At 39.9% G+C, this 15,774-nt stretch overlaps 1 protein-coding gene across 1 annotated transcript; it reads right to left on the bottom strand.

The window, feature by feature from the left end:
- Positions 1-12,393: 12,393 nt before the first annotated feature.
- Positions 12,394-13,335, bottom strand: LOC101487796 (olfactory receptor 1500-like). Its single transcript, XM_004566339.3, has one exon. The coding sequence runs from the start codon at positions 13,333-13,335 to the stop codon at positions 12,394-12,396; it is 942 nt and encodes a 313-aa protein (XP_004566396.3).
- Between the last annotated feature and the right edge of the window lie 2,439 nt (positions 13,336-15,774).

The following is a 15,774-nucleotide window of genomic DNA, read 5'->3' as shown; positions in this document are numbered from 1 at the left end:
GGCTGATTGGGACTCACACCCGCTTTCACACCTTGGCTCATGTGATTAGGTAGAGGATCATCAGGGGGTCCCACTAGGTTTAAATCTGGGACTCTCCACCATTTGACCCTTAGAACTGAGGAAGCTTCTCGGATGAGAGGTGAAACGTCTCCAAGCAACTCAAACAGTTGGTATTTTTGTTGACCTCAAAAAGGCCTTCGACACAATCAATCACTCAATTTTACTGGATAAATTGGAAAGATATGGTATTCGAGGGAAAGCTGGTAACTGGTTAAAAAGTTACCTAACAGGTCGGGAACAATATGTTAGCATAGGGCATTACCATTCAGAGAAACTTGGTATTACATGTGGTGTTCCCCAAGGGTCAGTGTTGGGACCAAAACTTTTCAATGTATACATAAATGATATTTTTGATGTTTCTCAAGTACTTAAACTCATACTGTTCGCAGATGACACCAACATATTTTTCAGTAGCGATGATTATACTGATCTTGTAATGACTGTAAACAGGGAGCTAAAATTAATAAAAAAATGGATGGACATAAATAAATTATCATTAAATATAAATAAAACTAAAGCAATGTTTTTTGGTAATTTAAAATATAATATAGAATTACCAATTATCATTGAAGGTGTACCAACTGATAATGTGAGTGAAAACAAATTTTTCGGAGTTATAATTGATAACAATATTTCATGGAAACCCCACGTCAGACACATAAAAACCAAAATTTCCAGAAGCCTCGCAGTTTTGAACAAAGTGAAACAATTCCTTGATAAAGATGCACTTCGTACTCTGTACTGTACCCTGGTTCTTCCATATCTTACATATTGTGTGGAAGTGTGGGGAAATACATATAAAAATACAACTAATCCATTAGTCACAGTACAGAAACGAGCACTGCGTATTATTCACAAGGCTGGTTATCTAGATCATACTCACAAATTCTTTCTTCAGGCAAAGTTACTTAAATTCCAGGATCTGGTTAATTACAATACATCCATAATTTTGTATAAAGCTTTTACTAAACTTTTACCGGCAAATTTACAAACTAGATTTGAAATTCAAGAAAAGGTTTATAATGTGAGAGGCTTTGGAGAATTCAAATTACCCAGAACTCGAACAACCCGTAAAGGCTTTTGTGTGTCTGTATGTGGTGTGAAAATCTGGAACAGTCTGAGTTTACAATTGAAACAATGCAAAAATATTCATAAATTTAAATTTCTCTACAAACAGTTGGTCTGGTCACAGTATACTCAATGATGGGTTTTAGTGTGCTCTGTAATGTCTGTCCTCTTACCATTGCTGGTATGGATTCCAAAATAAAAAATAAAAAATAAAGTGTGCGTATGTATGTACATATATGTACTTGTGTGTGTAGATATATATGTATGTATATGTATGTGTGTCTGTTACTTGTAGTTATTACTGCCTGTTACCTGTGGTAATGCAATTTATAATTTATATATTCTGTATTCAGTTATGAAGGCTCTAATTGTTGGTTGCGAGCTGCCGCTTAGATGCTTGTATCTGCCCGGGGCTGTTGATGGGTCTGTATGCAATGATGGGCGTAGCTGCGGGAAGTTTATTGGTTTTTTTTGTTGATGAGTGAGTATAGGGGTGGGATTTAATAAGTTTTCTTCGTCCCACTCCTTTTTCAGGCAAGTTTTGTTTTTTGTTTTGTGTATTTTATGTTCAATATAGGTATTTGTTGTGCCTGAAAATGAATAAATAAATGAATGAATGAAAATGAATGAAAAACAAGTCCAGACGCTTTTATTGTCAATCTCCTTAGACAACCCCTCTTAAATTAATCACCTGGGCATAGGAGGTTGGACCAGGGCATAGGACGCCAAGAAACCCACGAGGGACCCACGATGCTTCTGTTTGTGTGCAATTGTGTTGATCATGTTTCTGTAATTGGCTATTTGTTTATTTATGGGTGTGCTGGGAGGTGGGGATTCCGACCCGCATGTATTCGCATATATTATAGAGGCCACTAGTGCTGACCAAGCTGCCAGCTTTCTCTCTTCCCGTCTTTCAATGGCTGCTTCAATTTCAGCTTGACCCTCTAAACCGCAGGTAAGTAATCTGTCATGGTCCTGGGTCGGTGACCGAGCGCTTTAAGTTTATTATTATCATTTTTCTAGTTTATTCTGATTTTGTATTTGTTCTTAGGGTTTGAGTTGTGTGTTTCTATCATCCCTACCTGTGTCTCTCCTCTGTGTTCTGTTTGTGTCCCCAGTTGGTTGTGTAAAACAGTCTGTGTGTTTCCTGTTTTACTTTGTAGGTTTGTGTCATTATGTCCATTAGTTCCAGCTGTGTCCCCGCCAGTCTGCCATTTCCTAATTACCTGGTGTGTGTATTTATTAGAGATGGCACGATACCACTTTTTTATGTCCGATACCGATACCGTTATCATAAATTTGGATATCGGCCAATACCAATATGAATCCGATATTGTGTGTTTTTTAATCAATAAAACTGTTTTTTAAATATCTTGCTACTTTTTGCATAAGTTCATACTCAAGTTAAAAAAAACAAAACAAAAAAACACTAAAGCTATTCTGTTATACCTGTATGCAAAAAATGCACTGCACCCAAAATATTTCATAGTTCAGCAATACTGATCAATCTAATAAACTTAAACCTACTCCATCCTCCCTACTCTGGTATGTTAAAGAGTAAGCAACCTAACTAATAGGGCTCTAAAACTCCTAGCGAAAAAAAACAAACGAAAAAATAAGGAACCACCCCTCACGCTCCACCTCATGATGCTTATTCGACGTAATCAACTTTAATTTGATGCAGTGTGAAAAAAATGCACAGAAATAAATTATTTTTCAAGAATAATTAAATAGATTCAACATCTTTCTTCAACAGAACTGCAGACTGCACAGATGGTACCTTCCCAAAGGAAAAAGTACTATAGCTTACCAGGGTATATTAGACTTAATAGTTACTATATGCAGTAATGGACTTCTATTCATTTTACATCAGATTAAAACTTTGGGTGTCAGATTCACAGTTCTGTGATGGCAGTGTGGCTTCCCCAAAAACAGCATGCCCAACACCAGAAATTTTAGCTTTATTGTCAATACAAAACGTGGGCACGAGATTAACACCTTCAATATTAGTAGTCAGAGGCATGGAAAAGGCAGCTTCTTCACTGGCCCCCGAGAAAACAGACTGTGACGAGGTGCATGGGGGGGTGACAGAGGTAGCAGTACAGGTAAACTGAGTCTCCATCTCCGAGACATTTATTGTCCCTCCGAGCCCCTCGCCGTCAGTACATCCAGGGCAATTAAGTGGCAACAGAACGGCAGAATTAACTGTTGGGATCGGGTCTTCTTCCTCTGCCCACATCCTCGCCAGACCAGCGGCCGGAGACGAGAAGTCCTCGCGAGGGGGTGAAGGTGAGCGGCCGGTCTGAAGCAGGGCGACAGGTGGGAGCTCCTCCTCAGGAATGAGCCAAGGCTTCCAACGGAGCTCCTCCTCCCGATAAGCCCGTAACACCTGCTGACGCTCCTCGTCACCAAAATCTATGGACATGACATGAATTAAACATAACCACGCAGACATGACGTATGAACCAGGGAGACTTAGTACAGGGGGAGATGACATAAACAACTAAGGCACAAAACTGGGTCGCTCGACCCAGGACTCTGACAGAGATTTATATTAATTGCAATTGCTACCTCTACATTTATTTTTTAAAGTATATAATTAGCACAGCGTGGCCATGCAATGTTTTATATGTTTCTATTACTATTACTTATATTTTAACTTGTTACCTCTGAATTATTGAATCAGACCTAGATGACATGACATTTTCAGCAAAATTATAATTCAAATGCTCCTTTAACTATTGATTATTCTCATTAATTTTTGATCATTTTATATATTTTTCCATAGTATTACATTTGAATTTAACAGATCATTCTCTCACAGACAAATATTTGTGAAGTCATGATACATTTCTGAATGTATTTTTACAATCTAAATATGCATATGTACAAAAAATATATATTTAAAAAACAAGTAAATTGTGTTTTACTATATTTACAGTGATGTTATGTTATTTTATCTTTGACATGTAAAATCACAGTCTACTTATGTAAATTTAATGATATTCTAGAAAGACAGTACAAAACTGTAAAATATACAGTAAGATACTTTGACATTACTATTTTTTGGAACAGTGCACATCATATTTCAGTGGCCTCAGGTTCTTCAGCATCCTGAGACTCTGAGGTCAACTGACATAATTTCACCTGCTCAATACAAAGAAAATCTTGTTAAAAGCTACACAATTTGCACACCATCATCACTAAATTCTAAATTTTCTTTTCTAAAAACTACTACACACTAAGCGATTTGGACAAGATGATAAACAGACTCACATGCTCAAGATGATGTCTACTTTTCGTGAGCTCTCTTGTATTTCTAAGGTTAATGCACTTTCTGTTTGTGTGTGTGTGATTTTGTATATGTTTATTTTTGCAGTGTTTAAGACTCCTTCACAATTTTCCCACTTGAGCAGTCAGTTTTCTCTTCCCCAGGTTTGCTAACCCAAATTTTGATTTCCCACATTAAATAACAGCATTCCTCTGTGTTCTCACCTACTGCTCCCACTCCGTTGTCCTCTCTCACTTCAACAGTCCAAAACAGGCAGTTCTCTTTCAGAGACAGAATCCACTCTTGGGTTCGGTCTCCTCTGTGTACACATGGCTGCCGTTAATGTACAGGTTGTTCAGGTCACCGTTGCTCTGCTTGGAGCGGCCCATCAGGGAGAAAGGACCCAAAGACACCTTGCTGTCAGAGCTGCCGGTTCGTTTGTGTCCCAATTTGAGAGAGAGTTGACATTGAGATCAGATGAGTGGCTGCCACTCAGAGATGAATTCTTCTCAGGCAGCCTCCCCAGTGTGGACATGGACTGTGAGATGTTACGCTGCAAGTTGATTTTCGGGCAAAGAGCTTTTGAGCTTAGATTTCTTTTTCTCATCCATGTTATTGCTCTTTGGAACTGCATTCCTTGTCTTCAGCCAGAAGTGAGAGCTCGCTGGTGAGGTTTAATAACACATGGCGCTGTGAACAATTCAACCAGAAACTTGGCCTGAACGTTTCCAGTGATGTTAACCTATAACTTTCTTCCGACTGCTGCATGTGGAAAATTAATCCAGGTCTGCTTTGCACCTAAAAGTGACAAACGTAAACAACCCGCTTCTCTCTTTCCGGCCAGAAAAACCAATTTATGTCATGTATTCACATTCCTAAGTGTAACCGTGTTCTTCATTGCATTTATGTTATGTGGTCATATTAATTGAGTGTAAGCTGCTTCTTAATTGCATGTGTATTTTATATTCAGGTTTAATTCATGCCTCTTTGCACTGAGCTGTGGATTCAAACTATCTCACTTCTGATTCTTTCCAAAAATAATTTCACATGTAATAATTTGTGTATGTGTTTTCTATTCATTCACGTAATTGTTAGTTCATGTATTTATCTTTCTCTGTCTTTTTCTTTTCTTTCTTTTTTTTTGTGATGTGGTGGACAATCCTAAACCTCCATGAGTTCAGCCTCCATTTTTAATCCAATTATATCCTGTACTCTCTCACTTGGACTCGTCGGGGCTTGACCTCTCACTGGTCCCTGTCCCTCTTCTCACAGTGTCCTGTGTGGCCTTCAAATCTCCAGCAAAAATAGGCCCAACTCAGCTGTTTCTTCTTCTCTGTTTCTTCTCTGTTTATCTTTCAGTCTTTTCTTGTAGGTTAACTCCCAGCTTGGCAAATATCACATCCAGTGCCTTCAAACAGTCATGTCACTTGTCAAGTTTCCAGCTTGTGATTCAAAGCTCATGTTCCATCAGTGGTATTCATACATGCTGCTGCTTGACCCTTCAGTGTTATAGGTGAGTTGCACTGTCTTTTGCCTACTGTTAACTCTTCAAGTCCACAGTGTTCTGTCTGTCTTCTGTCTTCATCAGGAGATTGACTGTCCTTCAAGGTTCTTCTCGGGATAAGGACAGAATGAGAGGTCAAGCTGTAAAATGTTTAAGCCAAAGCCTGGCCTGTTTGTCGTCCCAATTCTGTTGATCTATCCTTTTGCCGCTGTACTCATATTTTGAGGTTGAGAAGAGTCCACCTGTATTGACACACTAAAACATGTAATTAATATCATTTTATTACTTTTTTAAAAGACATTCAGTCTCTAATTCTTCTGTTTTCATGTTGCAACGTCTCTCACCAGCTCACAAGATATATTTGTGAGCTGGTGAGCTACTTGCTGGTTTACATCTTGTTTGACACACACACACACACACACACACTCTCTTCTCTCAGACTTCCTCTTTTCCCTGCACTCTGCTATGAACCCACGTAGTGTTATTATTACTTACTGGTGATGGCCGGAGTGGCCGATGGCGCGATATGGCAGCCTTGCTTCTGTCAGTCTGCCCCAGGGCAGCTGTGGCTACAACTGTAGCTGCCTCCACCAGTGTGTGAATGTGAGAGTGAATGAATAGCGCTTTGAGGTTCTCGAAAAGCGCTATATAAATGCAATCCATTATTATTATTATTATTATTATAATTATTATTATTATTATTATTATTATTATTATTACTTATTTATTATTTGGTATAAATCACACAGAATCACTCAAATCCAGTACTCACAACATTCACACACTTACTCACTCACTCAAAATACGCTTTCCTAAGAGTATTTTATCAAACACGCTGTTTAGAATCAGAAAGAGGAAGTAGACAACACCCAGTAACTGCATACAGGGGGGCAAAAAAGTATTTAGTCAGCCACCGATTGTGCAAGTTCCCCCACTTAAAATGATGACAGAGGTCAGTAATTTGTACCAGAGGTACACTTCAACTGTGAGAGACAGAATGTGAAAAAAAAAATCCATGAATTCACATGGTAGGATTTGTAAAGAATTTATTCGTAAATTAGGGTGGAAAATAAGTATTTGGTCACCTCAAACAAGGAAAATCTCTGGCTCTCACAGACCTGTAACGTCTTCTGTAAGAAGCTTTTCTGTCCCCCACTCGTTACCTGTATGAATGGCACCTGTTTGAACTCATCATCTGTATAAAAGACACCTGTCCACAGCCTCAAACAGTCAGACGCCAAACTCCGCCATGGCCAAGACCAAAGAGCTTTCGAAGGACACCAGGAAAAGTATTGTAGACCTGCACCAGACTGGGAAGAGTGAATCTACAATAGGCAAGCAGCTTGGTGTGAAAAAATCAACTGTGGGAGCAATCATCAGAAAATGGAAGACATACAAGACCACTGATAATCTCCCTCGATCTGGGGCTCCACGCAAGATCTCATCCCGTGGGGTCAAAATGATCATGAGAACGGTGAGCAAAGATCCCAGAACCACACGGGGGGACCTGGTGAATGACCTGCAGAGAGCTGGGACCAAAGTAACAAAGGTCGCCATCAGTAACACACTACAACGGCAGGGAATCAAATCCCGCAGTGCCAGACGTGTTCCGCTGCTGAAGCCAGTGCATGTCCAGGCCCGTCTGAAGTTTGCCAGAGAGCACATGGATGATACAGCAGAGGATTGGGAGAATGTCATGTGGTCAAATGAAACCAAAGTAGAACTTTTTGGTATAAACTCAACTCGTCGTGTTTGGAGGAAGAAGAATACTGAGTTGCATCCCAAGAACACCATACCTACTGTGAAGCATGAGGGTGGAAACATCATGCTATGGGGCTGTTTTTCTGCCAAGGGGACAGGACGACTGATCCGTGTTAAGGACAGAATGAATGGGGCCATGTATCGTGAGATTTTGAGCCAAAACCTCCTTCCATCAGTGAGAACTTTGAAGACGAAACGAGGCTGTGTCTTCCAACATGACACTGATCCAAAACACACCGCCCGGGCAACAAAGGAGTGGCTCCGTAAGAAGCATTTGAAAGTCCTGGAGTGGCCTAGCCAGTCTCCAGACCTCAACCCCATAGAAAATCTGTGGCGGGAGTTGAAAGTCCGTGTTGCTCGGCGACAGCCCCAAAACATCACTGCTCTCGAGAAGATCTGCATGGAGGAATGGGCCAAAATACCAGCTACTGTGTGTGCAAACCTGGTAAAGACCTATAGTAAACGTTTGACCTCTGTTATTGCCAACAAAGGTTATGTTACAAAGTATTGAGTTGTATTTTTGTTATTGACCAAATACTTATTTTCCACCCTGATTTACGAATAAATTCTTTACAAATCCTACCATGTGGATTCATGGATTTTTTTTTCACATTCTGTCTCTCACAGTTGAAGTGTACCTCTGGTGCAAATTACTGACCTCTGTCATCATTTTAGGTGGGAGAACTTGCACAATCGGTGGCTGACTAAATACTTTTTTGCCCCACTGTATGTCCTCTTAAAAGAGAAGAGAAATAAACACATATGGGACAATTCTCCCCAAATTAGACAAAATATGACCATAAATATTTTTTTGTGTCTTTTTTAAGTCATGTTCTTCTCTACACACAACTCTTGGGCTCCAGGGCATAAAACTTTGGACTTATAAGCGTGATATAAGTCCTCACAGCACACCAAGCATGGAGACAATTCAACTTCAGTGCTTCAGAATTCTCCTCAAAATTCAGAAACTGTTTCTGTCATTTATCTGCCCAAGAACTTCATCAAATGGACATCTATGGGTCCAGTAATCTTCAGCACATGTATATCACTGCAGCCAGTGAAGATTTAAAAATAGTTTCTTGTCTCAGTCCACCCAACATTAACTTATCACATGGACCGCAGCCGATCCATCAATATCAACACAATTGTGTATCCACATGTACACAACTGATTCGTCACTTGTATCACAGCACATCTAGCAACATCATCAGAATTACTTCAACGAGGTAAGCATTGATTTTCCTTTCAAATCAACTTACCAATAAAACTCAAGACCACAAGTGACTCGATTCTCTGAAATGCTGAGTCACTTAGACACCTTGCCCAGTTCAAGGCGTCCTTTTGTCGGACTTCCACGTCCGAAATTACTCTTTTTACTGAACAAATAAGTGTATCCCAAAATGATAACCTATTTTTACACCAAGGTCCCAAGTCTTGGCAGATGGTCAGTCTGCAGTCCCGCACGCCCACGGCCCCTAGTGGACGTCTCCAATAGGGAGGGGGTCTGCACACCTGAACTTGACACTTATTAAACCATAAAATGACCAATAACCTATGATCCTGTGTTATCCTAAACACACATTGGTCTCTTTTCTCTTTAACCATGAAATACCACATTACCTTTAACTCAGTACTGTCATTCTCAAAGTTTCATTATCCTTACTTCAAAGCTTCTCATTGCTTCAAAGTTTCTCATTACTTCAATGCTTCTCATTACCTCATTCTCCAAGTTTCATTATCATTACTTCAAAGCTTCTCATTGCTTCAAAGTTTCTCATTACTTCAAAGCTTCTCATTACTTCATTCTCCAAGTTTCATTATCATTACTTCAAAGCTTTACTTTATTCTCAAGAATAAAGTAAAGCCACTACTGAGCCAATTTAATAGTTAAGATCATCAACTCAGCGAACAGATAATTTAGAATTCATCCAATATGCACAGATTTGCTTTTTCTCTCAACAGGTTTGTGCCTGCCTTTTTAGACCGGTCTTCTGTTCGCCTAATATCAGATCCACATTTGTTCTCTCTGTTGCAAGGAGAACCGGGCGGAAACACCAAATATTAAACCCAGATTCTTTTGTCCCCATGAAAGAACAGAGAAAACCGACTCATAGTGTGTTAAAACATTTATATTTCTTTTTATTCAATCATCTTCCGGAAGAGAGAGACCCCTGCACAGCCCAAACGCCAGTTGCAGGATCTCTAACATTAGAATCTAAGAATGTCTCACATATAGGTTTTATTTTGGTACTTTACACATCACAGTTTCAATACAACCATTGCTTATATGGCAAAGTTCCTCTTTTCTATCTGGCTTCCTGTCATGGTCCGGGTGAGTATGGGGTTTTTCCACTCCGCTGGGCTCCACCTTCAGGCAGAGACTCCAATCAGCTTCCACACTTGGTTCCAATCAAGTCACCAGCATATAAGACCAGCATTCACAACAGACCTCTGCCAGATCTTCTGCTAACTCATGACCCACCTGGCAGTCACACTTCCCAACCTAGACTACTCACATCTCTGCCTGGACGCTGGTTGTGTCATCTGGTTGCTTCCTTTCCATCATCGGACTACACCTGCCTGCCTCCCTGCCAAGTCCCTCACTCCAAGCATATTCTGGATCCTCTCTGGACACTCCTCACCCGGAACCCCCTGGACACCCCCTCCTCGCATGACACTTTAAACCTGCAACACTGACTGCGTACCTCCATCCAAGCCGCTGCCCCTTTTTTCCATTCCCCGGATCCATCCGTGAAATCTAGCACCTAGTCATAGCACTCAGAGTTTCATGTTCACAGTTTGGCCTCACAGTTCTCAGTTCATAGCTTCCACAGTTCATAGCATTCTCCGTTCATAGCATTCATACTTTCCTGCTTTGTAAGTTCACTAGGCACTGTAAATAAAGCACTGTGTTCACGCCCGTTTTGCCTCCCTCTGTGTCTGCATTTGAGTCCACACCCACAGCCTGGCCCTCTCGGCCGTAACACTTCCTGTATTTATTAATATACTGTACAGCTCTGCACTTCCTGTTTTCAGTCTGGCTGAGCACTTAGTTTATGAGTCAAAAGTGGCCTTGCTCTACAAACCTTCATTATTAAAGTACATAAAACAATATAATAAGAAAATAAGGATACTAAGGATATATTAATTACATGACAAAGGTTATGAAAAAAATATTTCTTTCTTCGTTGGAAAACTCAGTAATGTGAGGAAAAATATCTCTCCTTTTTTTCACATTCCTGTGGCAGCGTACTCGGTGCTTGCTCAGAAGTTTTTGGGTTTTTTTTCATATTTGTGTCACTTTTTACAGAATCCAACTCAAAGTAAGGTCAGTACTTCAACGCTTTAAAACCTGCACGCTCATACTCTCTCCCACTCTCGATATATTATCCATTGTTGATCTGCACAAAGCTGTTACCACAGATATTGCACACACTTATGTCATTGTCGTGCTTACATCACTCTCGCAAACAAAATCACGGTTTAGTAACGCAGTAATGCAGCATGCTTACGGGAAAGTAACAGTACTCTAATTACCTTTTTTGCAATAGTAATCCCTTACTTTACTAATTTCTTGAAAAAAGGAATCAGATTACTGCCCCTCTCTAAACATATTCAGTGTTATAAAATTAAGGTTGTGATTGAAGAGAAGCAGGTTAGAAAATGGTTTCGAAGCAAAGATGGTTTTATGTGGGTTTCATGTTTATAGAGTTATCTGACAGTAAAGCTACTTTTTCACAAGAGGCTGCCATAGCATCAGTTCCTGATGCAACACCACAGAGATTTGTTTCTCTTTGTGGGATCTTTCAGGTTCAAACCAGGGAACTTTCACTTAACAGCCAAAAGTATAAACCCCTTTGCTATGGAGGCACTCTGGCCAGATGTCAGACAATAAAACCAGGAATGTGTGTATATGGCAACAGTTTTATTGTGAATTCACTTGGACTGAAATGCAACTGATGTTAGCACAGAAACAAATAGACAGATGTGACACTACTTGCTTACGCTGAATGCATATTGGTTTCCCCACTGTATTGCAAATCTAAATGATCCAGTAGGTCATCAATTACTCTTATACAAAGTGTTTATTATATGCACAAGCATGATGCAGAAATATGAAGGTTAATGGTGAATCTGAAAAGGTGTGTCACACACCTGTAAAAGTTTACTACAAAGAAATTTACAGAGATCATTTCCGTCAAACCATAGGCAGCATAAAGGGAAACACAAGGCAGGCAATATCTAGTATATGTAGTATCTACTATGCAGTATCTATTAGTACTCTGGGCTATTTCACTTTATATTTTCTTGTACTTCCCCAGATATAATATACTAATTTGAAAAATGTTCTGCCTGAAAGTTGGAATGATTTGATTTGATTTGATATACCTTTATTAGTCCCACAAGGGGAAATTTCATAAGGCTGCCTACCTATTGCACGTAATGGCGGCGCCATCTTACCCTCCGACCATACATACATTACACAAAAAATCACATGGGGAAGACAGGTCAGAGAGGTATAACAATGGAAAATTCACAGCATGAGGAAAGATAAGGAGAAAAAAAATAACTGCCCCCAGACTGAGCTCCAACGGGGAGATCAGTTTGAGAACAGAAAAAAACACCTCTGCACATAGCACATGAAAGAAAGAATGATTTGATTATGTAGAAAGAAAAGTGTTTTGAACTGCACAAAACTGGTTAACAACCAAATTAATTCACCTTAGCATTAGGTTTTAATACAAGAAATGATTTTGGCCTGAGAAAGCAGTTTATTTAAGTGTTTAGAAATGTCCTTCATTTTGAGCCCATAAATGAACGGATTTAGCAGAGGCTGATAGAGCATTATTTGTAATGTCATTATTATGCGTGTGGTTTTTGGAAAATCTGATTTCACACGAGCTATGCTTATGTCATACACAAAAAACATAGAGTAACTGATTAAAACTAACATATGGGGTAAACAAGTCTCTGCAGTTTTCTTCCTAATTTCTTTACAACTTCGATGAGAAACAATAAATATTTTTGTGTATGTGTAAACTATGAAGAGCATAGGAAGTATTGCAAGATCAATTAGAAGGAACACACCAAAGATGGTAATTAATCTTGATCTTTCACACTGAAGAGTGTAAACTGCATTACTACAAAATATTCCTTTTATATTAGAGTCACACAGTTTAGCTTCAGCACTCGCTATTGCTTGGACTGCAATATGACAAGCAGGTACAAGCCAAGCCATGACCAGGAAAATACCCACAGTAGTTGTTCTCATGATAGTTTGATATTCCAGAGGTTTACATATAGCCACATATCTGTCATAGGCCATGGCAGCCAACAGAAGGAACTCTGAACAACCTAGAGTGTAAAACATAAAAAACTGAAAGAGACAGGCTGAATATGTTGTGACTTGGATTTCAGATAAAAAGTCAGTCAGAAGTTTTGGGTAAATAGTTGTGCTGTAAAGAACAGAGTTCAGTAGCAAAGCTGCAATGAAAATGTACATAGGCTCATGGAGGTTTTTATGAATCCAGATGAGATACAGAATAGTAGAATTAGTGCAGATTATTAGAATATATAATGTAAACATAACAAAAAAGAAAACATATCTGTACTTGTTAATCTCTGTGTACCAGTCCAGAGTTAGATAGGTAGCATTTGACTCTTCATCCATGAATTTTTCAAAGACAAAACATAAAACATACAGAACTTGTAAAGTAAAAATCCAAAACAACAACAAAAACAAAACTATACCAGTATTCACCCGCTCTTGTGTCTCCGGTTCATAAAAACTTCTAAACTTAAAATCTGTCTCTGAGCACCTTCGTCAACCAAACACACACAGTGTATCATGGGAGTCTCTTTAAGGTTTTTATCAGGTTGCCTCATCCTCAAGAGAGAAGGAGGTATGAAACATTATTGTTTAGTCTCTTGTAATTTAGGCTTTAGGAGTGTACAGTTAATCTCTCCTCTCTGTTCAGTGTGAACTGAATTGTTTGCCATACCTTATGTTTAATTTCAACACTGGAATTTCAGTAGTCAAGGAAGAATATATTGCTTGATCCCAGCTTGACAATGACTTGAGTTTACTTGATTTTATTCCTTTTTCCAAGAGGAGCCCTTCTCTTTGCTCTCTTATGCTCAGAACTAGTATATTGGCCTTTACAGCTAGTGTGGCCTTGCAAAGTACACTTGATCCTCAAAACATATTTCCCACTGCAAACTTTTACAATATGATGTATTCATTCAGGACACGCTTCCTGCCTTGTAATAATGCCACTGACCATATGAAATACTTTTTTTCATAATTGTCATTATACTGCTCTGACATGGGAAATTTAGTTTTTTCATCATAAAGGTGAAGTGCAGAATAAGTTTGATTTATAGAAATATTCAAAATATATACCGGGCTGTTGTTATGTACGTACTTGACCAGTGCCACAACTGAACATACTGCATCTGGAGCACTATAGACTTATGAAATTCAGCTACATTTTTGCATGCAGTATGCAGAGTTGCTTTGCAAAATTTTATTTGTCACACAGTATGACATTAGGTGAAATGCTTATTGCTGTGCAATGCCCAACCATTAAATGACAGTAAGAATTGACAGTAATTTACAGATTACTCCAAAATTTACAGATTTAACTTTTTAAGTTTGCAGTTTACATTCTTATGTAAATTGTTATGTAATTATGTAATTATTAATAAAAAGACATTATAAATTATAAGAAGTGTGCAAAAAGAAAAACCAGAGTGCGTGTGGAGATGAGATGTGTGTGTCCAGGCCTAAAGTGATGTGATGTGTGTGGGAGAGTTCAATCCTACACCTGGTTCAGGGCCCGAATACCCTGGGGGAAGAAGCTCCTCCTCATTCTCTCTGTTTTGGCCTTAAGGGAGCAGAAGCGCTTCCCAGACCTCAACAATGAGAGGAGTTGATTGTTGGGATGGGAGAGGTCCATCATAATCTTCCTGGCTTTGGTCTTGCACCACTTGGTGTAGATGGACTTGAGGTCAGGAAGCTCTGATCGAATGATGCGTTTGGCTGAGCGCACCACTCTTTGCAGATCTCGTCTGTCCTGCTTGGTGCTGTTCCCAAACCAGGTGCAGATTATTCCCGTCAGCATGCTCTCAATGGTGCAGGAGTAAAAGTTTTTAAGTACCCTCAGTGGCAGATGGAAGTCTCTAAGTCTTCTGAGGAAGAAGATATGCTGGCGGGCTTTCTTAACCAGGGTGTTAATGTAGCAGGACCATGACAGGTCCTGAGACCTGTGGACACACAGGTACCGGAAACTGTCCACGCTCGCCACTGGTGTGCCATTGATGTTCAGAGGCTCATAATTCCTCACATTTTTGTAGTGAAGTCCACAATCAGCTCCTTAGTCTTCCTGATGTTAAGGAGGAGGTTTTTCTCCTGGCACCAGGTCTCCAGGTTCCTAATCTCCTCCAGGTAGGCCTTATCGATGTTGTCAGAGATAAGGCCCACAACAACAATGTCATCAGCAAAACTTGACAATGGAGGTGGTGTCTGATGTGGCTACACAATCATAAGTGTACAATGAGTACAGTAGGGGGCTTAAAACACAGTGCAGAGTGAGATGGAGAGGGAGACTTGTTTTCCCACCCTCACTGATTGGGGTCTGTCTGTGAGGAAGTTGAGGATCCACTGACAAAGTGGTGTGCTGAGTAGAACCCTTAACTTTATGAAAAGCTTTGAGGGAATTATTGTGTTGAATTTTGAACTGTAGTCCAAAAACATCCTCTGCCAGTGTCCAGGTGACTCAGGGATTTGTGAAGCAGGTGAGCTATGGCATTGTCTGTGGAATGATTAGTCCGGTATGCAAACTGAAGTGGGTCAATGGTGGCAGGAAGTGAAGAAGTCTTTCAAAACACTTCATCACAATTGAGGCCAGTGCTACTGGACGGTAATAGTGTGGCAAGCGGGCTGTTGTTTCTTTGGGACAGGGACCACTCCTTTGGCCAGGGAGACGTTGAAGATCTCTGTGAACACCAGTGCTAGCTGGTCAGCGCAGGTTCTCAGGACCCGACCAGGGATTGCATCTGGTCCTGCTGCCTTCCTGGTGTTCACCCTCCTGAAAGCTTTCCTCACGGC

This window comes from Maylandia zebra, linkage group LG16 (assembly GCF_041146795.1).
Source record: "Maylandia zebra isolate NMK-2024a linkage group LG16, Mzebra_GT3a, whole genome shotgun sequence".
Taxonomy (NCBI): Eukaryota; Metazoa; Chordata; class Actinopteri; order Cichliformes; family Cichlidae; genus Maylandia; species Maylandia zebra.
The sequence above is the reverse complement of the archived record's forward strand: the minus strand, read 5'-3'. Positions and strand labels throughout refer to the sequence as shown.